This window comes from Babylonia areolata, chromosome 1, assembly GCF_041734735.1.
Source record: "Babylonia areolata isolate BAREFJ2019XMU chromosome 1, ASM4173473v1, whole genome shotgun sequence".
In the NCBI taxonomy this organism is placed as follows: Eukaryota; Metazoa; Mollusca; class Gastropoda; order Neogastropoda; family Buccinidae; genus Babylonia; species Babylonia areolata.
The window spans coordinates 35,730,523-35,757,853 of record NC_134876.1 but is presented as its reverse complement, the minus strand read 5'-3'; the positions used below and the strand labels follow the sequence as shown (position 1 = coordinate 35,757,853).

Below are 27,331 nucleotides of genomic sequence, written 5' to 3'. Positions count from 1 at the left end.
AGAGAGAGAGAGAGATCTCAAGACCGTGTCAGAGTACTCAGATTGAAAAACCCCATCGTTGTGCTTTTAACTCAAATGGTCAATAAAACTTGAAATATTAATGCATTGCAGCTGGGCGAGCGATCACGCGCGCTGACGTCCACTTGCGCAAAACCGAAAGTGAAGGTTGTACTCTTTTGCTGCCCGAAGACAAAATGCTGACGTCTGCACATGCGCGAATAATGTAAACACCAACATGGCGCTCGAGGAATCGGTCTACCATGGAACATGGAAGGTAAAAATAAAGTCGGCAAGTATGTGTTGAAATTTTACGTGACTGGTAGCTTTAGAAAAGGCGCAACTCTTATTCAGTATTTCCGTCTTTCTGTTTCAGATCGTGGAGTGTGTTTCACTCGCTGGTGTTGTGGAAACAACTGGGATTGAAGGGTGAGCTATCTCAAATTTCTTGTATGAAAGATGTCACAAGCTATTTTTATCGTGCTTAGCAATCAAGGCGACAAATGTCATATGAATGTAATGTTGAATATGATTGCTATTTTTTTACGAGCAAGATATTGAATTTTCACGATTAAATGCAAACTTTCAAATAAAATTTGATTTTTGCTGCCAAGTGCCATTCGCATTCCTTCAGTGTGACCACTGTCCAGTCGCACGAACTAACGAGAACATTTCCAGCATACAGATAATTTGAAATTGAATGCAAACATTAGTGATTAATGTAGAACTTATTTCTTTTGGATTATTCACAACAATCATCCATACCCTTTGAGCTTTCCTATGAGAGAGACAAGGATAAACAATTAAAAAAGGAAGAAAAAAAGCTTAATGATCAGACAAAAAGGCTGAAACAGCCTAAAACTAAAAGCCATGACATATGATATAGTATGATATGATATATGATATGATAGTAAAAAGTGGTGATGGGGCGTTTTTTTCTGAAATTCCAAGACAACAGATTCACAGTATAACTTGACTAAGAGCCAAGGCATATTCCCTTCAGGTTCATGTATTTGTGAACTGTTTGTGCCAGTAGAAAGAATCAAATTCAGAATCCCATGATCCTTGGAAGAGAGAGAGAGAGAGAGAGAGAAAACAATGGAGCTAACAATAACCAATGGAAAAAGTGCTGCAGAAACTTAAGAAGTGAATGTGGAGCTGTTGGCATACCAGTACTTCAGGCTTTCAAAGATACCAGTATTGCTCACAGCCCTAGGTTTCACCTTGTGCTGTACCCAGGCCCACACATCACAGCACCATTCCTTTTCAGAATTGACACAAAAAACATTCTTTAAGATTTTTTATGGAAAAGTATAGGCAATATTGTTGTATTCATCTGAAATTTGGGGTTACACAGACTTGACAATATTGAAAAAGTACACCGTTTAGCTTGCAAACGGCTCCTAGGCATTTCATTGAAAACACCAAACAAATTAGTATAGGGTGAACCTGGCAGATATCCTATTTTTGTGAACATTGGCTCCTAGGCATTTCATTGTAAACACCAAACAAATTAGTATTGGGTGAACCTGGCAGATATCCTATTTTTGTGAACATTACAGTGCAGTCAGTCAAGTACTGGCTTTATCTCACTCAGTCACTGAGATGAAAGAAAACATATTACCCAAACAGTGCTATAATATGTTATTATCCTTGGTAGAAAGAGGTAAAAAATGTTGGGCAATGGATATCAAAGATATATTATGTATTACTGGTTTTCAGACAGTATGTACGGATAAACCAAGGTGCTGGGGACTAACAAAGCTTTTTTTTAGTTAATGCTTTAATTACACATACTTAACCGTGACCCAACTAGTGCAGACTCCGGCAGGGGTCTGACATTCCTGTCCTGTGCAAACTACTATCCGCCTATGCGGAGAAAACGAAACTACGGCCGATAACCTCCCGGAAGTAGGTAACCTCCCCTTTGTCCCGCTGGCTAGCACCCTCTTTTTCCGGCAGCCATTATGACTCCTGTTCCTGTGCTCTCCATACGGCTAAGTTTTTTTTCGTATTTTCTGTCTGTCTGTCGATTCTCTGGCGTTCTTGTTTTTTGTCAAATTTTGTCTCGAACCAGGTCACATAATTATATGGTTCGATTGGGATATTGGGCTAAAATTAAGGCGCGATTGCAATTGATTCGCGGACACTCTGGGCCCTCTATTTCTGGCCCTCTCAACAATGCCAACCCGCCGCCTCCTCCACTTCCTTCGCTTCCTCCAGTCGACTCCAGACCTCCACCACCTCCTGCACCCTCTCCGGTGACTTCTAGGGGTACGTTACCCCATACTCAGGTCAGTGGTGCCATTGATGCTTTCCTTTTTCAATTCGTGAACGAACTCGAAGCGATCCGCTTTTCTCAGCCCTGCCAGTCGGCAGGACACCCGAGTTGATCTCTATCACTTTTCCCATTTCAATAATGGAATGTGCCATAACCCCTTTGGAAAACAACACCATACACTGGCTTTGGATCCGCAGGCTAGACTGGGCCCTATGTGCAATGCATCCGTGGCGGTGGCCGTGACATTGGCTCATGCGCCCCCCACGCGGCATGCCTCTTCCGTCTCGGATCCTATGGCGACCGAGGCGCTTAAGGATGACCTCCCCAGGGGTAGGGAGGAAGGTGGACCACTAGGGGACACGCTTGCCCATGCATGTGCACCCTCCCCTTGTCCGATTTTCCGATCCAAGGGAGACAACTCCTGCTTCGGCACCTTCCCTTTACTGGCACGGCACCTCGCCAACAGTGCAGGTGCGTGCATGGTCCCTTCAAGCTTTGTGGTGATGACCCCATCTGCGACACCGCCGGTTGCTGCTGTTTCCCATCCACTAATGACGTTTCAGCAAGCTGCTCAACCAAACAACCAGCAACCCATTGTGAACTTGCTGCAGCAATTATGCACAGGTACCACACCTAGCGCCTGCTCCACCCCTTGCGCACAGAGCAGATGCGTGCACAGCCCATTGAACTTCGGCAGTGCCGGTTTTTTCTGCCCCACTGCATATCTCCACTGTTACCCAGACTAATATCGGCAATTCCACGTCGGAGTGCCTCTTGATAACTCGATCCTGCCACTCGGCAGTACTCGGGCCGATCTTGTCTATCCCTTTATCCATCAACACACAACAGTTGAACGTCGGTCCTCTCGCAGGAACAATTTGCGCAATTGGACCGCCGTTTACCTACAGGGGGATGCACATCCCACGGCAAGCTGACAGACTTGCCACCCCCATCTCCACTACGCCCATAACACTGGTTACGGCGCCATCATACCACATGTCCCGACCGTCTCGCGTCCGATGGCGACCGATACAGGTCGGGATGCCCACGGCACAAAGGGACATTATTAGTATCGGTTACGGTGGCATCGAACCACGGACTCTCACACGCAGCATGACGCTCCTCCCTCTACAGCGAGGAAACGTCACACCAGGGGATATGTGCTTTAAAGACACCATCCTTTTCGCCGAATATCGGCGCCAAGGGAGGCAACTCTGCATTTGTAACCGACACAGCACATCACTCCTGTCCCCCGTGCTGTCCACCAACGATGTTTCTTCGATTTCTCATTGGGTCCTCATGCCCATTCATGGACTTTACACAATTTTGCACAGCAACTGCACCTTTCTTGCTGTTTCTCAGGCTATTGGCGACTGAACTTTTGGGTTCTTTATCCCCCACACAGGCACACAGCCCTATGCAGGCAACCAGGCCTATCACCATTCTCTTCTTGTTATACACAATAACCGGAAATAAATCACAATATTTCCCCTTCTATCCTTTTGATTTATTATCACAATCAACTATCACGAAATATATATATATAGCTATATATATATATATATATATATATATATATATATATATATACACACACACACACACACACACACACACACACACCAAAAAAACAACAACAAAAAAACGAACAAACAAAACACAAAAAAAACATATATATATATATATGGTTTTTTTTGTTTGTTTGTTTTTTTGTTGTTGTTTTTTTGGTGTGTGTGTGTGTGTATATATATATATATATATATATATATATATATATATATATATATATATATATATATATATACACCTCTTGAGACCCAGAAAGCAATTCGTCTGCTATCCAGTGGCAAAGCACCTGGCTCAGACTCCATACCAGCAGAGGTCTACAAGGATGGAGGCACTGTGCTGACTGAGAAGCTCCATCAGCTGTACTCACTCATGTGGAAAGAAGAGACGATCCCCCAGGATTTCAAAGATGCATCTATCATTCACTTGTACAAGCGAAAGGGGAACCGGCAAGCCTGTGATAACCATCGGGGCATTTCCTTGCTCTCCATCGCAGGCAAGATACTTGCCAGGATCCTACTAAACCGCCTCACAGCACACCTTGACCAAGGTCATTTGCCTGAGAGCCAATGTGGATTCCGGAAAGAGCGCGGAACCACCGACATGGTGTTTGCTGCAAGGCAGCTGCAAGAGAAATGTCAGGAGCAAAATGCTGATCTGTTCTCCACCTATGTTGACCTCACTAAGGCCTTCGACACCGTGAGTAGAGAGGGACTGTGGAAGATCATGGCCAAGTACGGATGCCCTCGGAAATTTATTTCCTTGGTCAGCCAATTCCATTAAGGCATGCAGGCTCGAGTCCAGGACAAAGGTGAAACATCTTCTCCTTTTGCTGTCACAAATGGTGTCAAGCAAGGCTGCGTCCTGGCTCCAACGCTGTTCAGCCTCATGTTCTCTGCAATGCTTACTGATGCCTTCAGAGATGGCGATGTTGGAATCGGCCTAAAGTACCGAACAGATGGTAAGTTGTTTAACCTCAGAAGGCTTCAAGCAAAAACGAAGGTCATGACAGACATCATCAGAGACTTTTTGTTTGCTGATGATTGTGCCCTCAACGCTGGATCTGAAGCTGACATGCAACTCAGCGTTGACAAGTTTGCCACTGCCAGCAGGAACTTCGGCCTTACCATCAGCACGAGGAAAACTGAAGTTCTCCATCAGCCAGCCCCAGGGAAACCCTACGTTGAGCCCAACATCACAGTCAATGGTCAGAGACTCAGTGCGGTGGAGTGGTTCACATACCTTGGCAGCACACTGTCACGAAATGCGACCATCGACGATGAAGTGAACGTCAGGATTGCAAGAGCAAGCGCAACTTTTGGTAGACTCAGTGCAAATGTCTGGAACAGAAGAGGCATTAGTCTTGAGACCAAGCTAAAGGTCTACAGAGCAGTAGTTCTCCCCACACTACTGTACGCCTGCGAAACTTGGACAGTGTACCAACGACATGCCAAGAAGCTGAACGACTTCCACACAACATGCCTCAGGAAGCTACTGAACATCAAGTGGCAAGACAAGACCCCAGACACAGAGGTGCTCGCAAAAGCCACCCTTCCCAGCATCTTCACCATCCTGATGCAGTCCCAGCTTCGCTGGGCTGGACACGTGGCGCGCATGCCAGACCATTGGCTGCCCAAAAGGCTCTTCTATTGCGAGCTGCAACAAGGGAAGAGATCACACGGAGGTCAGAAGAAGCGCTTCAGAGATACTCTGAAAGTCTCTCTGAAAGTGTTTGATATCAACCCTGACTCCTGGGAGGAATCTGCAGTGGACCGTGACAAATGGCGTGCTGCTGTGCACAAAGGCGCCAAGTTGTGCGAGGCCAACAGGACTGCTGCAGCTGTTCAGAAGAGGCAGGCCAGAAAGTCACGGGCCAACAAGCTCCCTGACAATGGTATGCCTGTCTTTGTCTGCCCCAACTGTCAGCGAACATTTCGTGCGCAGATTGGACTATTCAGCCATCTGCGCATTCACAGATAGATTCATGAACATCCTCCCCCCCACCCCACCACCACCCTCCCCCCATCCCCCAGCTGGATGACAACGATGGTCATCATCGATCTCGATGGACACACACCACCATATATATATATATATATATATATATATATATATATATATATATATATATATATATATATCTGTGAGATATCTTGCTACATTTATACACATTTCTGCTTTCACTTATAGATGTGTACTTATCCCTCAGTATACACATGCGTGTGTGCTTATGGGATAGGTTCAAACAACTTTCATATTAACATGTACAGTTATATTTCTATCTCTATTCATTGACATCTATTCATTGAGATTCCTTACATAGCAATATAGGCACACTTGCATTTGCGGCCTTCTGTTCACAATGCCCCGAACTCTCTGCGCCTACGTACTTGCACTTTATTCATATGTGTATGTACATCTCATATTTAGATGCATACACAGATTCCTTTCCATTACTGATTATGCACACTTACCCATTTACTTGGGTATATCTGTGCACGCTACACGTATGCTTATACAGCCGCTTATTTCTTGTGTTTTGATCTCTTGTCATTGGCATATTTCTGACATTACTTGAGTTGATGGAAGTTTATAATTCCTTTGCACATATACGTATTCATTTTCATAAATTCATACCTACCTTGCTTTCGGAGGACGACTGCACTCACAGACAAAACTGCCTCATTCACGCCTGAATGTATGCTCCTTCACATTTTAGTAGTGGCTGGTCCTTAGGGACCCACACACCCCCTTCCCACCCACAGGGCTAAGGATGCCCTCTCATGGTGCAAGGAGGGACAAGGCAACCCAACTCATTTGCCTGCAACAATCAACCATTGGGCTGGAGATGCCCTAACTTGGCACAAGGAGGGATGAGGCAGTCCAACTTAGAGGTGCCACTCCGGACACACATGCCCTTCATTCCTTCCCAGTTTGTAAGGCATCCCTTCTTCCCCCCCTTGCCTACAACAACCCTTGGTTTGCACCACTGTGGTTGTGACAACAGCTCCACATGGGGCCTACATCCTAGCCAGCCTTCCCATGAAGGGATGTCAATCTTTGCCTCCCAAATTTTAGCGGACCCCAAAACTGCCCACTGGGCAGGAGACAATCACCCTAAGCCCATCTCTTCCACTCCTCTCTAGTAGCAGAAGGCCTGGGTCATAATTGTTTTCCTCTACATTTGGGAGAAAGGCATTTTGACAAGGACGGATGCGTCTCACAAATCACAACGAACCGTCCATTAGCCACAGGGGTGTACCTTTCTGCCCACTCATACCAGCACGGCAGATGCCGCATTCAGGCACATCAGTTTGCCCCATCACCTTGCTTGAACAGAGATCCAGCATCAACGTCTCAAACAATTGGCGTTTGAAAGCACTTTCTGCACTTGGTCTTCCCTGCCCGATCCTTTCAGCCTCAACACACAACCACTGCTGTGGTTACAGATGGGCATTCCTTCTCAAGCACTGTCTTTCCAATGAGACACTTCCAGGGGTTTCTAGCCTAGGCAGGCTATCCCATCATGGAGCTCCAGCCTTCAGTCAAGGGCCTGTCAGAGGATGACTTTGTTGTCACTTCGGAAGCAAGCACCATGTCTTTCAGACACACGGTTGCACCACAAGACCCCGTCAACTCTTTCCGGCTTTCTTACATTGCAACATAACCTGCATGGTGGACACTTTCATCCCTCAAGCACACAGCAGCTGTTTCCTGATTTACCCATGCTGATTGGTGTCCTCCTAGGAACAGTATATGATAATCAGTCGTGCACGACAGTCACCATCAGAACAGCAGAGGAGGCAACTGCTGTCCCAACTATTCGGGCTGGAATTCGATTATACAATTTATAGTAGAGACTGTTTTGCCCAAGTTGCATCCCCGGTCCCTCAATCAAGAGGGCCTTAGGACTCATCATTGGGACGGATCCCAATGGCTAGTTAGGCCCAAGGCTACAGCACTAAGTCCCAGTGCAATTTGACTTCCAGTCTGAGAGACATAGTCATTCATGAAAGGCTAAGCTGCAAATGATTTCCCTTTGCAATTAAGAAACCACTGATAATACAGCTCTCACTTTGCAGTTGGCCATACTGGAAACGTATGTCAGATCAGTGCTGTGATGTAAATAGCCAGTACAGCACATCTTGAGCCTTTTACCTCCCTGCCCCCGCCCCATTCCATCTCTGACTCAGTGTGCACCACACACAGCCAGAGGCTTGTCATGGATCTGGTCCCCCTTTCTTACTAAAGAACCTTCAGCAAAAAATTTTCCCCATGGAAACCCTCTTCCATTTGGAATTCCACCACAGAATGAGACTCAGTGACCTGTGGGCACATGAAATGCACTTCCACAGCCTGATCCAACCCAGCCATTGACTGCTGACAACTTTCTGCAGGTTGCTCCAACATGCCACACTCAGGTAGAGAAGCTACCAAGCCTTCCGTAAGCCCCTTCGTGATGGTACCTACCTGGGCAATTACACAACCGTGTCCCAGAGACACCAGGGACATCAAGTCTTTTGTTGCCAAATGTCTGCCATTCTATGCATAGGCAACATACAAGTGCTGTCATTTTTTGGCAACGACAAAAATGTGGTGGGGGGAGCGCCCATTGCCTGTCAGCTCGCATGGAGGAGCTCTACAGATCTGGCTGTCATGCCTAAGGCAAGCCCAACATGGCGACCTACCTCTGTCTCGTGCCACAGTTTCCTTCAATCACAAAAATCACTTCCACTATTGGCCCACATCCGATGTGGAATCATCAGATCAAACCACATGTGCACCTCCTTGCATTGACACTCAACCGCGCTCAAATGAGACAACCCTATAAGGGTACGTGTTTCCTTCCCTTCCTTTGATTCGAAGGGCTCTCAGCAAAGTGTGGATTCAACCCACCGACCCGATTTTCTTTGCGCTACATTTATCAGCACAGCTGTGATCCACAGACCTCCCCCACAATACAGCTGCGGACCTCTGTCTTCTTTGCCCGCACCAATATCCTTAGGTGACACAGTACACTCTACTTTCGTCGAATTCTACTTGAGGGACATCTGTCGCTTTAGGGATGATGGCTCATCGACTTCTACCAGAGAGACGTCGCATGCCTGCGGGATGATGGCTCAAGGCATCGCTTCTGTGGTAGTTGCACAACAGGCCATCACAGCACACAGACAGTAGAACAGGCGAGCCCTCCACTTTGTCACGTTATTCTGCACTAGTTGGATCATGGTTAAGTATGTGTAATTAAAAGGAAATTTTCTATCTAAAATTATGTTTAAATAACATATTTACTGTGATCCAAATTTAAGACCCTCCCGTCCTCCCCGCTTCCTGTTCTCCCTGCTCGCTGCACTGGTGATGGCATATTGCTGTCAAAAGAGGGCGCTAGCCAGCGGGACAAAGGTAAGGTTACCTACTTCCGGGAGGTTATTGGCCGTAGTTTCATTTTCTCCGCATAGGCGGATAGTAGTTTGCACAGGACAGGAATGTCAGACCCCTGCCGGAGTCTGCACTAGTTGGGTCACGGTAAGTATGTTATTTAAACGTAATTTTAGATAGAAAATTTCCTTTTTAAGCAATGATTGATGGACATGTTCATACAGGAATGGTCATCTGCAATATGAGAAAAGGACAGGTATGAATTTTATAGAATGTTTAAGGATGATTTTGGAAAAGAAAAATATTTATTGAGTGTTGATGTGGTATGCTTTAGGATAGCCCTTTCCCACATTAGACTTTGTGTATTGCCTATTAATAGCAACTTAAACAGACATAGTGAAAATCCTGAAAGTAAACGATGTCCAAATTGTGGACAAGAATAAAAAATGAACACCATGTAAAAAGAGGGCGCTAGTCAGGGGGGCATAGGGGAGGTTACCTACTTCCGGGAGGTTATCAGCCGTAGTTACTTTCGTTTTCTCCGCATAGGCGGATAGTAGTTTGCACAGGACTTGAATGTCAGACTCCTGCCGGAGTCTGCACTAGTGGGTCACGGTAAGTATATTACTTAAATGTAATTTTAGGTAGAAAATTTCCTTTTATTTTTGTTTGCCCATTATTCAGTGGCTTGAGGCAGAAGTTCATGAAAGATATAAAAAATTTACCCATAGCATACTGTTAGAGGGGAAAAACGGTAACTTAAGTCTCCAAGTTGGCAAATTTGTTTTCCATGCTCTAAGAAGGAGACAACAAATCAGTGCGAGTTAACGGATTTTATCAATATCACCCTGAGAAATGTGTGTATTATATTTTCATTGAACCTTGAATGCCAATGTTATTGGCAGTTTAGAATGTATGAGGTGCAGTGAATTAACATTATACTCAATCTGGAAAATGACCTCATCCTTAACAAGAAAAAATATTAAAAGAATTTTAGTTCATACATACTGTGTTTGAAATGAACTTATGAAGTTACTACATGAATGTAAATGAACTGTTGGATTACCCACTCCCTCTTTCCCCATCCTTTCTCAGTCCATCTTCCCATTCCCGGATGTGTATGTATGCCTATGGCCGAAACACATTAAACCATCTGAATCTGAATCTGAATCAGTTCCTTTTCTTTAACCTATTGACTTCCGAAACTATATGTAATTCCTGCAAAAAAAAAAAAAAAAAAAATCACCAACCTCTTAAAAAAACCCACAAAAATTACAATAATGCTTAAAGTTAAAGGTATGTAAAAAAAAAAAAAAAAAAAACTTTCTTGAAGGAAAATGAATGGAGAATATAATTATCATATTTTCCATGTTGATAGGATCAGATAACTCCCAGTCAGGGGCACATAACTAAAGTTTTTAGTGGAAAAGAGACAATTTATTTTGGGGAAAAAAACCTAAAAACGAAAATTCATGTCTGTGTATTTCATGGGTGGAAATGGTGCGCAGTTATTTATTTACATACACTTCTTGATTTTATAAACCCTCAGACACATCCCCACATAAACCCTCTCACCCAAACACCCACAAACACTATCACACAATATTGCAACACAAAAGTTCACTGAAAACAATATTTCTACTTGAAACTGCAGGATTCCCCAACAGGGGATGGGTGGGGGGTTGACCCAGAAGCAGTTGGTCCTGAGAGGGAGGCGCTAGTGACCATGGACACCATGTAGGGGGACCCCAAGGGAAAGGGTTCTGAATGGGATGTGCAGGTGACCGTGACTGTGACCACTGATAACTTTGAGGGTTGCCCAGACCAATGATTGGTCAAGCACACCTGCCCCATTGGTGCACACTGCCCGGTAAGAGGTACTAAGCAGAGTTTGTCAGGATGAGGGGTTCAGTCCTAGGCCTCCTGGCAGCTGAGCGTGCTCCATAAATGCATCCCAGGACTGGTGGAAAACGTGAATCCACCTGAGGGTGCCAGTTACCCTGTGAGGCCATCCCCAAGAGTCCCTGACAATTGGATCTCCAGCAAGGGAGAAAGGTGGCCAAGTAGGAGTGAGGTGCTAGTGATATCCATGAACTGTCACTATTGTCACTGCTATTGTCCTTATCATGTCAATGCTGGACACATTTACAATTTTACTCAATATGTTCTTCATGTTTAAAATTTCATACCAGCAGATAAATGAGAAAGCTAAAACTGATTCAGTGAAGCAGCAGTAAAAACTCTGAAGAATTTTGGGAATGACCGAAATGTTTCTGAGCTTCTGTAAGCAGTAGATGCGAGACTGGCATTTCTTTTGGATGTGATAGGTGTTGGGTGTAAAACTGAGTTTATCATCAATTATTGTTCATAGATACTTGCATTTACTAACTATTCGACTTGTGAGCTGTTGATAAAGAGATAAGGGACAGGGGTCAGACTTTTCCTGAATTCAATAACCATTTCTTTAGTTTTTTCAACATTTAAATCTAAACAATTGTTCTTGCACCAAGAGGAAAGATCTCAACTTGTTCAAAATACACAGTATCAGAGTTACAAAGATCTTCAGGAGCAGAGTCAACAGAGTATTTTATAAAGGGTGTTGTTTCTGTACCAGTATTGATGTATAATGTGAACAGGACAGGTGACTGAACTGTTTCTTGGGGAGGGGGGGGGGGGGGGGGGGGGCACCAGTTAAAGTTGTTTTAAAAGAGGAAAGAGCTGAATGGAAATGAACAGACTGGGTTCTCTTAATGAGAACATTGATGATCCATAGAAGTTAGAACGAGCTTTGAACTCACATTAAGGGAAAGAAGCTTCAGTGCTATCAGACATGGTTGGATCATATTGAAAGCAGAAGAAAAATCTATAAACAGAACATGAACAAAGGAATTTAGTTTCAGCCTCCTGTGTCCTGTATGGTCGAGTTATTTTGATGTTTTCAAACAGTATACTCCGGGTTGGTTCTTCTCTCCATACCATGTATATATATATATATATTTTTTTTTTTAACTTGAAAGGTGCTCCTATATGTGCAAAGAACAGAGGTTAAGGGATAAAAACATTGCCTCAGTCCGAAAATTATGTTACATCTTGTTTTTACAGAAATTCTACATTTGTTGTGACTGCAAGTAGGTTTGATTGATTGATATGGATACTTATGCAGCGCCTGTCCTTGGTTGGATACCAATTTCTTTGCAATGGATAAACAAGGAGTCATTTGCACAACAGGTTGACTACCTGGGTAGAGCTGACTGAGGGCTGCCTTCAATCAGACTTCAGTCACACACACACACACACACACACACACACACACACATATACAAGCAGATTTTACTGAAATTTTTCCAGAGACAAGTGTCTTGTTGCCATGGGTTATTCTACATGTCCAAAATGCATGCTATACATGGGACTTCAGTTTATTATCTCCTCTGATTGACTAGTTCCCAGACCACCACTCAAGGTCTAGTAGGGGTTCCTAGATGGGTGCATTGACACTAGGTCAGAGGGAGACAGAGAGAGAGAAAGAGAACAACAAACAAATGCTGTCACTGAGTTAGACAAAGACACACAATTTAAGCCATTGCCAGGTTGCACTGTCTGTCAGCTTGTGCACAGATCTCACAGACAGTGAGCTCAGTGATAACAAAGAAAGACAAAGAAGTTTGCCCAGAAAGGAAACTCCAGTTCTGTCTATATACCCTTTATTCAACGGAAAATGTGTAGACAGCATCAGTGGCAAAAGGAATGTGCAAACACAGTATTTTTTCAAGACTGGAGATTGTCATTTTCTACCTTTGTTGGCTTGTTTACCTAATCTTTACTTTTTATAGAAAAGCCTGCTCCTTTTAACCCTTTCACCGCCAGTCAGTTTAGAGTGCAAATTAACCTTGTGCAGGAACCACAGAAAAGATGGTGTCCAAGAATAGCTGGGGATTCCCCTGTGATGTGTAGAAAAAAATGGCCAAACCTACCACTGAAAATTAAGAGCATTAGGCTAATGCACAAAAGGCCCATCATCTGGTTGCATTTCGTTGACATGGGTGCTTTACCTAGCTGGTGCCGAAATGCGACCATGGCGGTGAAAGGGTTAAGTATTTGAAAATTGAGTGGTCATTGTGAACACCTGCCTTCATGTCTCCTTGTGACTATAACTTGAGTAATGTCATTTGTAATTTTAATAATACCTTTCAGAAGCAAAGTGGATAAACCTGGCAATTTGGTCCTCCTTGCCCTGTCCACCATGGCAACTTGCATTCTGAAGAAGAACCATCTTACACTAGAGACCTTCAATTGTTCCGTATACTTCCAAATGCTCCTTGGAGACAGTGTTATCAGAATTAGCATCTGTGGTATACCTAATACTGTATGGTTCAATAGGGTTGACTGTCTGGCCAATGGCCAGCTCATTCTTGATTGTATCACATCATTTATTAAACATACTTGTGGTTTATATGTTTGTGGTCTTCTGTTTCACAACCAGAGATCCATCATGAATTCTCTTTGGTCATTACACATTAGGAATTCATTGACCAGTTTAGAACTGAGTTTGTTTTGGGTTTGCAGTTACAAGAGAGAGAGAACTCAGAACTCAGGTGATTTAATGCACTAGGCCATATGCCCATGCCATAGGGATGCGGACAAAAAACAAAAAAACAAAAAGAAAAACAAACAAAACCCAACAACAACGGCAACAACATTGAATACATACCAGTACACATACAAACAAAAGTACAGACATACACATACACAGCAGTGCGATTGATAATTATTCGGTAAAGGAGGTATTTAAGTTTTAGCACATTTTAACTTTTAATAATTGGATGATAAGTTAACTGTTATACACTTTCTCTAAATCCGAATGCCTCTTTTTTGAAGTCTCAAAAATATACCATGCAACAACTTTACAGTGTTTGTCACTGGCCATTAAAAGTGTCATGTAAAATGCTGATGGTCGGGAGAAAAATTTGCGGGGTAAATAATTTTCCCTGATGTCAGAATAGTTTGAACAGAACAGTAAAAAGTGAATTTCAGATTCTGGAGCATTTTTACAAAATGGACAAAGCATACTCTCGGGTGATCGGGCAATAAAGCGATATCTATGAGTTTTTAAGGGAGAAACACCTAACCTGAAGCGTATTAATGCTTTTCTAACAGCAGTGTTATTTATTTTGAATACAGCTTGGGGAATGTAAGGAACCAATTCAAATGAAGTATAAAAAGAAAACCGTTCTCCTGAAACATCACTATTCAAGTCCTGAAGAAAACAATCTTTTAATCTCTGTTTGAATAGAGACAAAAATTCCTTACTAAAGCCCACCCCTTGGTTTTCCCAAACATGTCCAAATCCATAACGGTATAATGTGAAACACACATCAGAAACCCAGCTGTTTTTATTATTACATTGTGAGTTTAAGTTGTAAAGGCATTTTGTATGTTTTGAATGGTAGACGGTGTGAAGGCATAGTTACTATCTTAAGCCAAAATTTTATACATTTAGTGTTATGTTGTTATATAGAGTGGATGCCTTCCTGTCTCTGCATAGATTAGAGCATTTGGAGTTCTAATGCTTACATTTTGTAATCTCTTTAAAGCAAATAAATGGACTTTTTCAATAATACTTTGATCAGCCATGAGGCCCCAGACCTCAGAAGCATATGTGAGCATAGGCTGTATTTGACTATCAAATAACTTGAAGAATATTTGTGGAGATTGGTCACCAATTGTCCACAGCAATTTTAAAATGGAAAGAACCCCCTTTTTAGCTCTAACAGCCATGTCTTCTAATGCATATGAGAAAGTGAGACCTGTTGAAAAGATAATACCAAGATATTTATAGCAATTAACAATCTCTAGCTTTTGGCCATCATAAATCCATTTCTCTTTTTATGAAACATAACCACCATTTCTGAATATAACTATCTTAGATTTGTCAAAATTTACAGAGACCAAGGTTTTTGGCAGTGTCCCTCAGGATATTCAGTTGTTGCTGAAGGCCAGTTAAAGTGTAGGATAAGAGGATAACATGATCTGCAAATAACAATTTAAGGATTTCCAAAATGTCCTCAGGTGACAATCTGATGCCATGTTTACTGAATGTTTGAATGTCGTCAGCTAGCTCATTTATCAGAAGGGAGAATAAAATTGGACTACATATTTCCCCTTGTTTTACACCAGGAGGGCAGAATGATCTAACAGTTCTCCAGAATGTGTTGGGATCCTTGGAACTTGATAAAAGTGTGTCAAGAGCATGCTCTTTGTATTTGTTATATTTCTCCTTCAGAAATTTCTTATATTCTTTTCTTTGTTCCATGTATGCTACTCTTTTCTCATCTGTCTGTTCTATTGTCTGATTTGATGTTCTGCATTTCCATAGGGTTTGTCGTAAAGCACACGTTTTGCAAAACATTCACCATCAAACCACGTACTATTATTTCTTTCGCCTATTGTGACCTGTTCAAGCATAGAAGAACCAGCTTTATGCATGGCTTCATTAGACGTATCTAAAGCACCATGAATATCAATTTCAATTATATTAAATGCGCTTCTCATAAGTTCTGCAACTTTGTCTGAGTAAAACTCAGAAGAAAATTTGCTTGCTTTGTCAGTGTTTCAAACATACTTTTGTACCGTTTGCCTTTTTGGTCTCGCAATGCTTAAAGTTTGTTTAGTTAATTGGATTTTCAGCTCTACAGGCATATGTTTAGATTCTATCCTGGAAGAAACATGAATACTAACGGCACAGTCCATGATACTTCTAGACATGATAAAGTAATCGATAATGCTTGCTCCATTATGAGCTATATAAGTAAATTCTCCTAATCCATCACCAGGCAATAGACCATTCATTATAACTAAATTAAACTGGTCACAAACATTCAGTAAATATTGACCAAAGTCGTTAATATTAACATCTTTTGAGGCGCATGCATAAATACTGTCAACACTGGCTATATCAAGGTCATTGTCAAAATGCTGAAGATCTCTACCGTTTTTTCCACCAGTCCTTGCATTTTAATCACCACTTACAATGACAGGAAGGTCACCAGCGACTTCAAAGACGTCAAGCAAACACTGTTCAGGCAAGGATATACCATTGTATATCTCAGTTTCTTTGTAGTATATGCTCTGAGATGGAGGCAAGTACACTGCAAGTAAAAGACAGTCTGACATCAAACCTGTAATTTCTTTGGATATTTTTAGTACAATACAATTATCATATTCTGTGAAAATCATAGAAGTCACAGTCTTGAGTTGTTTTCTTACAAGCATAGCCACACCCCCCGACAATCTTGCTGTGAAAGCATTTGTCAGTCTGACAGGAGGCGAAACAAAGACATTATAATCTGGGAATAGAAAATTTTTTGAGAATATTTTGGAAAGAAAGATGAAATCAAAATTGTGTAAGTAAGATCGAACACATGGGTCATATACACAAGTAAGTCCTTCAACATTGTAAATGACAAAACTAAGTGATGTTTTAGCACTGTTTTCAAAGACATGGACACGGCCGAATCCCTAGGTATCAGTACTAATCATACCATCTGCTTTCCTAGGGGTGCTTTTAAATGCTTCTGTAAGTTGTGTCTGTCTGCATTTAGCTTTGCTGCGTGTTTGTGGGCCAGTGGATGGTGTCTGAGTGAGTTCATTTTCGATAACAAGGACTGAGGTTGACTGAGTCAGATTTGAAAGATGTATCATGCACCATGTCCGCACTGTATTGTTCGTCACTCTGCGGAACTAAACACTGACTTTGATTTTCATGGGCATATTCCTCTGAAACAAATCTCTGTTTAACGAAAGTCTGGCTTTCAGAGTCAAAAGAGAAAGTATCATTTGGGTCACCATGACCAGAGGGGGCGTGCACAGACTGAGGTAAAACAGAAGAATGTTCACGACCTTGTGGACTGAAAGTATCTTGACAGGTGTCATCATGGGGAAGGGCTGGGTCCGCGCTGTCCACTGTGGTCAGGTCAACAGTTTGGGGAGAAACTGTAGTCCTGCTGGCTGGAGTCTCAATGACGGTGGCTGCACCATCCTGCTCACCAGAAAGGCAGATGACCTCGCAGCTGCCGCCGGGGCCATGATCTGGAGACCAGGCTGCCATTGGGCCGTCAGCGTCTTCTCTGTGACCTCCGCCGACACTGGTTGATCTGGTAGGCTGGGACACCTTTGAATGACTGCATGACGACTGCTGTCCTGGGAGTAAAGGGTATTCTGACATATCAAAAATGGAAGGGGGGGTAATTGAAGGTCTGTTGGATGTCCGTTCAGCACAGTGTTCCCTTCTGGGCACATCTCTGGCAAGTGTGTTTTGAACAGTACGGGGAGCCTGTCCATGTTGATGACTGTTCCTGAACAGTAGACACCCATTACGAAAGTAGGCATTTCTTCCCTGCCGTTTCTGTTCTTGTAGCACCTTCTGCAGTCGGGTGGTCAGGTCAGCCGCTGTTTGGATGCCCAGCTCGTCCGCCATTTTGTTTCTTTTTCCCCTGTCCTCCAGAAGGAGGAGTCTGTCAGGCAAGGAGTGGAGATGCACTAACAGAACACAAGGATAGCTGGAATCTTCACGCTTCCGTCCAGTGCGGTGGGCAGATTCAATATCAGCAGCTCTCCACGTTTTGCTGGGATAGTAGTTGTTCAGCAGTTTCACTACTTTGTCACGGCATGTCTTACGGTCCTCATTAGATCCCTCCAGAACATTAAAGAAACGGATGTTGTTGTTTTTGGAATTCGCCTCAAGTTTTTCTACCTCTTCGCTCAAACTGTTTGCTCAAACAGTATCTTTGGTCATCTTGTAGTCGGTTGCATTCGTGCTCCAAAAAGTCACATTTCTGACAGAGCCAGTCAACATCTGCCTTGAGCCGGTCATTTTCACACCTTAAACATTGGCAGCATTCTTTGACGGAGTCCATATCTTTGATCAGAGTTGTCTGGGTCTGATGAAACTCCTGGAGATGTCTCTTCATGCTGTCTGCCAAAAAGTTCAACGAACTGCCAAGGTGGTCCACAACATTCTGTATCCATCTCATGTCAACAGCCTGGAGAGGGAGGTGTGAGTTTGGTGGGGAAGGTGGGAATGGAGGGAGGGGAGTGGGGATAGGGAGGAGATAACAAAGCGAAATAATGTACGGAGTTTGACGAAAGTTGAACTCTTCCTGTGACATCGTGGGAGCTGGGGAGACCTGCAGCCGAATCTGTTCCTGATCCTGGGTTTGATTCAATGTCTCCGCATTGAAGCAAGAAACCAGACAAAAGAACAATGGTACAGATGGTAAGAGTTCCAACCGGACCCGCATGAGTCTCTATAGACTTACGGACACAAGTTTGAAAACAAAAGAATACGGGTTTCCTTTTCACAAATCTAAGTGTGGTGGCTAGTATCTGTATCCAGCGGAGCTGAGGAAAACATTCATTCGAAGAGTAGACTTGAAAGAACTGCTGTCATACAAAATCCCACATGTTGTGTCAAGTCTGTGGCTATTGTCACTTAAAATACAGCACACTGTCAACAGCATGAGAAACACAGAAACAGTTGGAACAAAGTTCAGTGGCCAGCATAGTCTTACCTTGCTGAAGCGTGAACGTTCATTGGTTTCTGCTCTTTTCTGCATAAAAAGTGAAATTGCCGGTAAAACTGTCCACACACTCCTCTAAATGGCAAGTTAGACATAGGCATGATAGCAGCTTTTCACATGATCGATGATTAAGAAATGTTCTTGCTCCACACAGACTACAGACTAGAAACCTACAAGAGAGAGAGAGAGAATCAAGAATCATGAATATCTAATCCTTTGACCCCTGTTGTGGTATGGAGGATATAAAGTAACAACAGTGGTATTATACACCGAAAACTGAAATGCAAACAATAAATAAAACAACGAAATTGGTGATAAAACGGAAAAAAACAGGGGTCATATCATCTTGTAATCTTTCCTTTTTTGACGAATTTCTCCACTTTCAAACACACTCTTCTCTCTGCTTTCAACAAATTGCTAAAACTAAAAACTGATTTTGGATTCAAATATTTCTTTGGGATGAACTCATTACAAAGATCTGCGAATTTCGGGCATTCCATTAAAAATGAAATTTGTCCACAAGCTCATCCATATTGCAGTAACGACAAATACGCGATTCACATGGAATATTGTGACGTCTGCCAGTCTCAACTGTTAATTTGTGACTATGATACCTGAACTGCATTAACAATGAGATGTAACAATTGGGTAGATTGGAAATATACTTCTCTTCCAAGAGAGGTCAAAGTTTCAGTGAAATAAACATTTATTACTGTTTTCCATATTCTGCGATATTCAGGTATGATGATTTTGCAATTCCTGCTTGATATTGAAACATAAACTATTTTTGTTGAAATAGTGAATCCCAGACATAATCAAATCTAGTTTCTGTTAAAATATTTCTTATACAGTTCAACCATGGCGATGTAAAAATCCCTTCTTTATATAGCTCAAGTAAAATACTGTAAAATGGCAAGAATATTTCTGTGTTGTAGATGATATCATATCAGTCCAAAACCTGATCATTCTTGTCTTCACTAGCACTGAGACAGGATAAATGCCTGTTTCCCCATAAATCATATAAGTCATAGTATTTCTGTTCAGTTGAAATAAATGTTTTAAAAACTTTAATTTCAACTTCTCCAAAATATCTACATTTTTATATCCCCAAATTTCACACCCATTCAACAAAACCAGTATTACCACGGTATTAAAAAGTTCTGAACAAATTCCATGAGACAATTTTTGGTGTCTAGTTGTCTCTAGCAGAGAATATGTTGCTTTCATTCCTTGCTCATGAGCGATTTCTTTCCTTTAAAAAATGTACCTGTTCAGCTGAACTCAGTGTCCAGATATTTTAAAGAATTAACAACTTATTAAATGTAAATATATCTCAAGGATTCTTCCTCTATGAAAAATAACATTTTTGGTTTTACTTGGGTTCACTTCGAGTTTTCATTTCTGACAATATTTTTGCAAGATAATGAGGTCCGTCTGTAAAGTTGACCTGGAATTAGCTATTAAAATGGTATCATTCATTGACTTATAAAAGAACGAAAGCATGATCTTGCATAGAATGCATGCGCCAAAAACATGCTTGGTTTTCTGACAGCAAATTGTCATTGTCAATAAAGCTTGACAGTCTGTTGTTCAAATTGATGTGAATAATTTCCTAACACAGACAGTCTAACAAGAAATAGCACACACACACCCATACACACACCGGCCCACTTCCACACACACACACACACACACACACACACACACACACACACACACACAGATGGATGGGCAGACAGATGTACTGACACATTTTTTTAGTGGATGATACATTCACTTGCTTCTCATTTCAGATGTAACAGGGGTTTGTTGTTTCTCTCCAACATATTTGCTTCTCAGTTGTTGTTTTTTGTTGTTTTTTCACTTCAGTTGCATGCAGGTTTGTTTTTTTCTTCTGTTTTTCTTTTTTCTGGTGCTTCTTCATGTCTTCTTCATTAACATTTCTTTTCCACCATTGATTTTAAAGGTAACTTTTCTGTGTGTTTTCTATGCATGGACATTTGAGCATTTTTAACATGTGATGAGTTTCATGTTTTTTGGGGGTTTTTTTTTGTTCTTTTTTTTGTTTTGTTTTTAAATGATCTGGTGTATTATGTATTTCTGTTCTGGGAAAATCAACATCTTCAAGTTGAAAATTGATACAATTATCAAAATGAAAAAGGAGATAGATAAAGAGCATTTCAGTTTAACATCCACAGTTTAACCCTTTCAGTGCCCTGTGATGTATACATACATCCGCAAAAATGCTTTGCTATTTGCTTTAGGGTGAACATATATGTCAGTGTCATTTCAGGATTCTTAACAGGTCTGTTTAAAAGTTGATGTGCCCAATAGTCACCAGTGAGAAAGTTTGATAATAATATGTCCACTTTAATTTTTCGTGAGGAGCTATGGCCAGTAGTGCTATGTATGATGATTTCTAGATTTTATTGTCAATACCCCTCTCACGATGCTTTCAAATGGCAGATGACGAACCACAACCTTACCCCCGTGGCTTGAAACAGCATTGTGTTACAACAAAAAAATTGAGATTTTGCCATCCAAGATGTTGCAGAAGCTTTACAAGTCATTCATGATGATGAATGATGATTTGCAAAGAGGAGGGAATATGGGGGTTGTTGAAGAGCTAAGTGTAGCCAGCAAAAGAGAGAAAAGGGAGCAGGAGGTAAAGCATAGCTCTATGGCTGAGCTAGATGCAATGAACCTTCGAGTCGTAAGGGTTGGTTGTTTATGTGAATTTTGATACAAGGATTTAAAGAATGAAATAAACAATTAAGAACATTAAAAGGGACATTTAAGGGATCTATCTCAGATGTGGATCTTTATTCTGCCGGCGACACCACTTTTGCAGCCATGTTGTTATGAACCGAGTAGTATATTATAAAAGGGGAAGCTACAAAAGAATTACTGATTTACTGAATTAAAACTGAAAGGACAGAAAAGATCCATGCACAGACCAGGGGCATATAGCAGGCCAGTCACAAAAGGGTTTTTCTGTTGTTTTATGACAATATTAAGAAAAGAAGGAGAGAAGAAGAGTTCCATGCGCAGGCCAGGGGCATATAGCAGGCCAGTCACAAAAGGGTTTTTCTGTTGTTTTATGACAATATTAAGTAAAGAAGGAGAGAAGAAGAGATCCACGCGCAGGTCAGGGGTATATAGCAGGCCAGTCACAAAAGGGTTTTTCTATTGTTTTTTGACAATATTAAGAAAAGAAGGAGAGAAGAAGAGTTCCATGCGCAGGCCAGGGGCATATAGCAGGCCAGTCACAAAAGGATTTTTCTATTGTTTTATGACAATATTAAGTAAAGAAGGAAAGAAGAAGAGATCCATGCGCAGGCCAGGGGCATATAGCAGGCCAGTCACAAAAGGTTTTTCTATTGTTTTATTACAATATTAACTCACCCTGGATGATAGAATGCTATAGCGTTCCTGATGTAAGGTAGCGTTCCAGATGATGGAACGCTATAGCGGTTTCAACAATTAAAAATTTGTCCATGTTTTCCTCATGGGGTAGCATAAAAATCGCAGCTACACCGGGCTTTGCGAACATGTCAAGATTTGAATGGAAAGTTTCTTAGTGAGGTTTCCATGACTATGCACTCGCTAGCCAGCCATTGACCTTGGTACCCCACATGACAAGCTAATGTGCATACTTGTCGAAAATGGCGTCACAGGCGATACCAGTGGAAATTTTTGGAGCAAACTAGATAACGACAGTGGCTTTTTACTGTGTCTGAAGTGATTGAAATGCTTCAGACTGAAGGTTTCGACATCGATGAGGAGGATGAAGATGTTGAATAAAGTGTCTGCAGTGAAGAAAGCTACCAGCAAGAAGGTACTGACAGTGACTCAGCTTCTGAAGGCTGTGAAGAGAGGGAGGGGGTGGGCGTACACAGGACGTTAGAAGAGGGGTCAATGGGTCAAGTACAGGGAGTTTCATTCAATTACTTTGTGTTTTGTATTTTTTGTGATTTTTTTCCCTAACCCTAACAAATGGGTCGTCTGCAGGGGAAAGCAAGGGAGAAAACTATTCGTCCAGAGTGAGCTAAGAAGGAGGAAAGAAGACATAAGACAGTGCCTGATAAAAGACACAAATAACAAATGTCATTAAGTACAACATGTCAGGATTGCAAGTGGATAGTAAGCACATGTATGCATATGACATTGAAAGACTACCACTCAGTTTGGCATAAGCAACAACATAAGATAATGCATATGTGTGAAGACCAAACACTGACATCAAATGACATTTCTAATACATTTAAATAGTGTAATTAAAGTGGTTAAAGCTATGGTGATTTAGTGAAAGTACATTGACAGTATAGATTACGTTAAACTTATACTGTGTCAGTGACTCAAATGAATTAGTTACAATGTAGCACTATGCTGGAGGAAGCCGTTTAAGAGAGAGCACGATAACTAAATTACAATTAACAGACTGTGATACATATCAGATAGTTTTAATCAATGGCTGATGTTAATTCACAACAGAATACTACACGTCTTAGAGTACTGAGTACACTGTAACTGTGAAGCAGAGATTGAGAGTCAGAGACTGAGAGTCAGCGAAACACTGTAGCAGTACAACTCATATAAGCATGTAAAATAATCCATGAATACCAGAAAAGATAATGGAATCAGTAGCTTTAATATTAAATACTGGCAACCTGAGAGACCAAATAGTGCTCAGTACAACGATTGGAAGGACTATCATGGCTTGACCATTAAGTGCATTCAGCTGAAGACCAGTGCTCTACATTTTAATTTCCTCCGCTAAACACAGGATAAGCAACTTCAGCCTAATCATCATCAGTGTGAGATTTCTGCTTCAAGAATCTACATCAATAACTTGAAACGTTCAAATCACCATATGGTTTGTCTAAGAGCACATTATGGCAACATGATCATAATTTACATCAAACAATAAACATCGTTAACATGGCCTGTGACTGAACAGCAATGCAATTCTGCTGACAAAGTTTACTGACCTACAATACTAAAAACATGCTTAAGATATGAACACAAGCAATGTGTTTTAACTACAATTTACAAATAATCAACATATTCTAAATGGAGTACTTACAGTAGAATATTTGGCAGCTGACTGTGTGTGTGACACGCTCGATGTGTGCTTGAGAGCGGCACCTCAGCAAAATGACCGGCGGATGCTTACATTTCAAATTCAAATCTAATAGCCTTACGCCACAGGAGTTACCTCCTTATGTCAAAGGTTGGACACCGTCACTGCAGTGAAACTGTCGTCTGCTTTACAACATGTACTGTGAGTTGAACTACAGTTAGTAGCCAGCTGAGCACTTGGCTGCATTGAGATGACCTCAAATACAAACCATCCATGAGAGAGAGAGGGATGAAGGGGGTGAACGCTTTTGTGTGAGTTGTGAATTATATGTACTACAAGGTTTCAGAAACCATGCTTGCATTGATTAAACAGCTTTCATCTGGTGGTGAACTTGTAAACAGTGCTCACCCCCTCTCCCCTCTGCCATGTGAGCCAACTTGTCTCTGTTAACGTCTTTGATACTGTCTGAAAGTGAGAATAAAGTGAGTGGGCATGGCACAGGCAGATGAAGGATGTATATATGTATATATACAATCATTGTGTTACATGAACTTCTAACAATCAGTATTTGATAGGCTATTCATTTTCCTTTTATAAAATATGGGTTATGTATACTTTCTTGGAGTAGTTTGCATGCTGGAATTTCTTCTGTGCAGCAATCAACAATTTTATTATTGACAAAAGATATATATTCTCTGTCTTAGTTAAACTTGGTTTCATCCAGTTGGTGATGAGGCCAAGTGCAAACATTTATATCTGCCTGGTTTTATGACTTACAGTTTCGGACACCCAATGTATGGAGGTGGCATTGCTTTTCTAGTTGATCAAAATCTCTCTCAGTTTCTGTCTTTGAATGATACTTTCATCTTTGATCAATCCAATTTTGAACTAGCACAACTCACTCTCACCTTACCAAATAGTCCACAACATATTTTTTGTCTCTGTCGCCCACCACCTAGCAAGAAGAACCAACATACTGACAGTCTCATTCTTAAACAGTTTCCCAACTTTCTAGAATATATTAACACTTTAAAGGGCCGGTGTCTGATTATAGGAGATTTTAACTTTCACTTTGATAAACCCTCAAATGCCAATACTGCAAAAATAATAAACCACCTAGACTCTTTTTCTCTGTCTCAAGCCATCACCACACCAACCCATCGTCAAGGCCACATCCTTGACTGAGCTGTTTTTAGAAAAGATGACAATTTTGCACAGTCCATTTCTATTGACAAAACTCCGTGGATCATTTCACTGTGCAAGCAACTGAACCTTTCCAAACCCCCTTCTGTCCCAGTATTTGTTGAAGCCAGAAACAACTTTGATAGACATTTCTGTATTTAAGTCTCATCTACAGTCTAGACCTAGTCCCCTTCAATCACTTGATGCTGGAAAAATCAATCTCCTTAAAGATCTTCTTGACAAATTAGCTCCACTCACTTAACCCCTAGGCTGCCTGCATGACGAGATAACTCGTCATGGCAAGCATGTATGCTTCGCTGCCTGCATGACGAGATAACTCGTCATCGAAATATCTGACTTTTCCCTGCTTTGCATTCAGTTCGTTGACAAAAATGCTGGTAGCTTTAGCTTGGGGAATCTTTCTGGATTCTATTCATAGCTAGAAACACCATCTGCGTCATAAGGCAGTCCTTTATTTGAACGTTTTGGTTGGGTTACTGGCCGCAGTCTTTGCCTGGCTCCTCTCCTCGCTCGCTCAACAAAATGTCGGACTGACTCCGTGCTCAAGACATGCGCTCGTGGCGAACTAAATCAACCAAGATCACTTTCTTAGCTAATGCTCAGAAAGAATTGGAGCATAAATTCGAAGGAGAAGACAGTGGTGAACATTTATAGGACGATTTGATAGAAAATAAAGGGAGCAATCAAGAGAGTGGCCAAGATACAACTATCAGTGAGTGATGCAGGCTGTTCAACTCTAGCAGACGAATTTTTAGCAGGGACACCGTATGAGCTATTTTCTTGGCACTCAGCCAACGCGGTCTGATGAAGTGACGGTGTGAGAGGGGTGAAGAGGAGGGGGGTGGAGACTGAGGGGGCGTGGCCTCACATCCATATTATCACTTGCAGAAGTCACAATGCATCTATTTCTTTTTCAGTTTTTTTATATTGTGGTTGTTCTAGTATGATTTTGTGTGTGCAGATACCCATTTGTCCAGAAAATGATATTTTTGTGCAAATTACCAGACTAATGTTTGTAATGAACAAGTTGAAAATGTGACAAAAAACAAAACACTGATTTCAAAACAACAGCATGTCACTTAAAATGCATAAAATGGGAAAACATCATGTGTTTTGTATTCTTTATTCATTTCCCTTTCAGAAAATATATACTTTTATGGGTCTTTCTCCAATAACAAAGAGCACAGAATTTTTTGAAAATTTATACCCGTTTTTTGTGAAAAAACCCTGGCAAATAGATTTCACTTAAATCTTATTTTCCTGGCAGCGAAAGGGTTAATGCAAAACCAGCCATCCCCCCCCCCCACCCCCCCGCACCGCCTGGGGTTAGAGCTCAGTCTCCATATAAGTATCCATATCATGATCATGAATCATAACTGCTTAGAGGTGGTACAAGCAAGTATCTTAGCATTGAGGAAGAATGATTTTGCACTATCCACCTATGCGGAGAAAACGAAAGTAGCTACGGCCGATAACCTCCTGGAAGTAGGTTATCTCCCCTCTGTATCCCTGACTAGCTTCCTCTTTTTCCGGCAACCATCTTGACTCCTGTGCCTGTGCTCTTCATACAGCTAAGTTTTTTTTTTGTATTTTCTGTCTGTCTGTCGGTTCTCTGGCGTTCTTCTTTTTTGTCAAATTATGTCTTCAACCAGGTCACATGAATTATATGGCTCGATTGGGAGATCGGGGTAAAATTAAGACGCGATAGCAATTGATCCGCTGACACTCTGGGCCCTCTACTTCTGGCCCTCTCAGCAACGCCAACTCGCTGCCTCCTCCACTTCCTGCGCTCCCTCCGGTTGACTCCAGACCTCCACCACCTCCTACACCTCCTCTGGTGACTTCTGAGGGTTTGTTGCCCCACACTAATGCCATTTTTATTGATCAGGAATGGACTCGACACGATCCGCATTTTCTCAGTCCTGCCAGTCGGCAGTGCACGAGTCGACCGCCTCAATCTCTTTACCCATACCCACAGTTTCACCAGTAGAATGTGCCACAATCCCTTTGGGGAAACAACACCATACACCTTCTTTGGATCTGCACACTAGACCGGGCCCTATGTGCGATGCGTCCGTTGCGGCAGCCGTGAGATTGGATCATGCGCCACCCACGTGGCATGCCTCGACCGACTCGGATCCAGTGACGACCCAGATGAGTAGGGATGCCCTCCCCATACGTAGGGAGGAAGGTTGACCACTTGGGGACACGCTCGCCCATACGAATGCACCCTCCCCCTTGTCCCGA

At 42.0% G+C, this 27,331-nt stretch overlaps 1 protein-coding gene across 1 annotated transcript in view; it reads left to right on the top strand.

The window, feature by feature from the left end:
- Positions 1-200: 200 nt before the first annotated feature.
- Positions 201-27,331, top strand: part of LOC143282242 (uncharacterized) — a 190,157-nt gene continuing 163,026 nt past the window's right edge. Inside the window, exons 1-2 of the mRNA XM_076587843.1 lie at positions 201-274; positions 374-426. Of these exons, the coding sequence (XP_076443958.1) occupies positions 236-274; positions 374-426 (92 nt within the window). The 5' untranslated portion in view covers positions 201-235. The remainder of the gene's footprint in view (positions 275-373; positions 427-27,331) is intronic.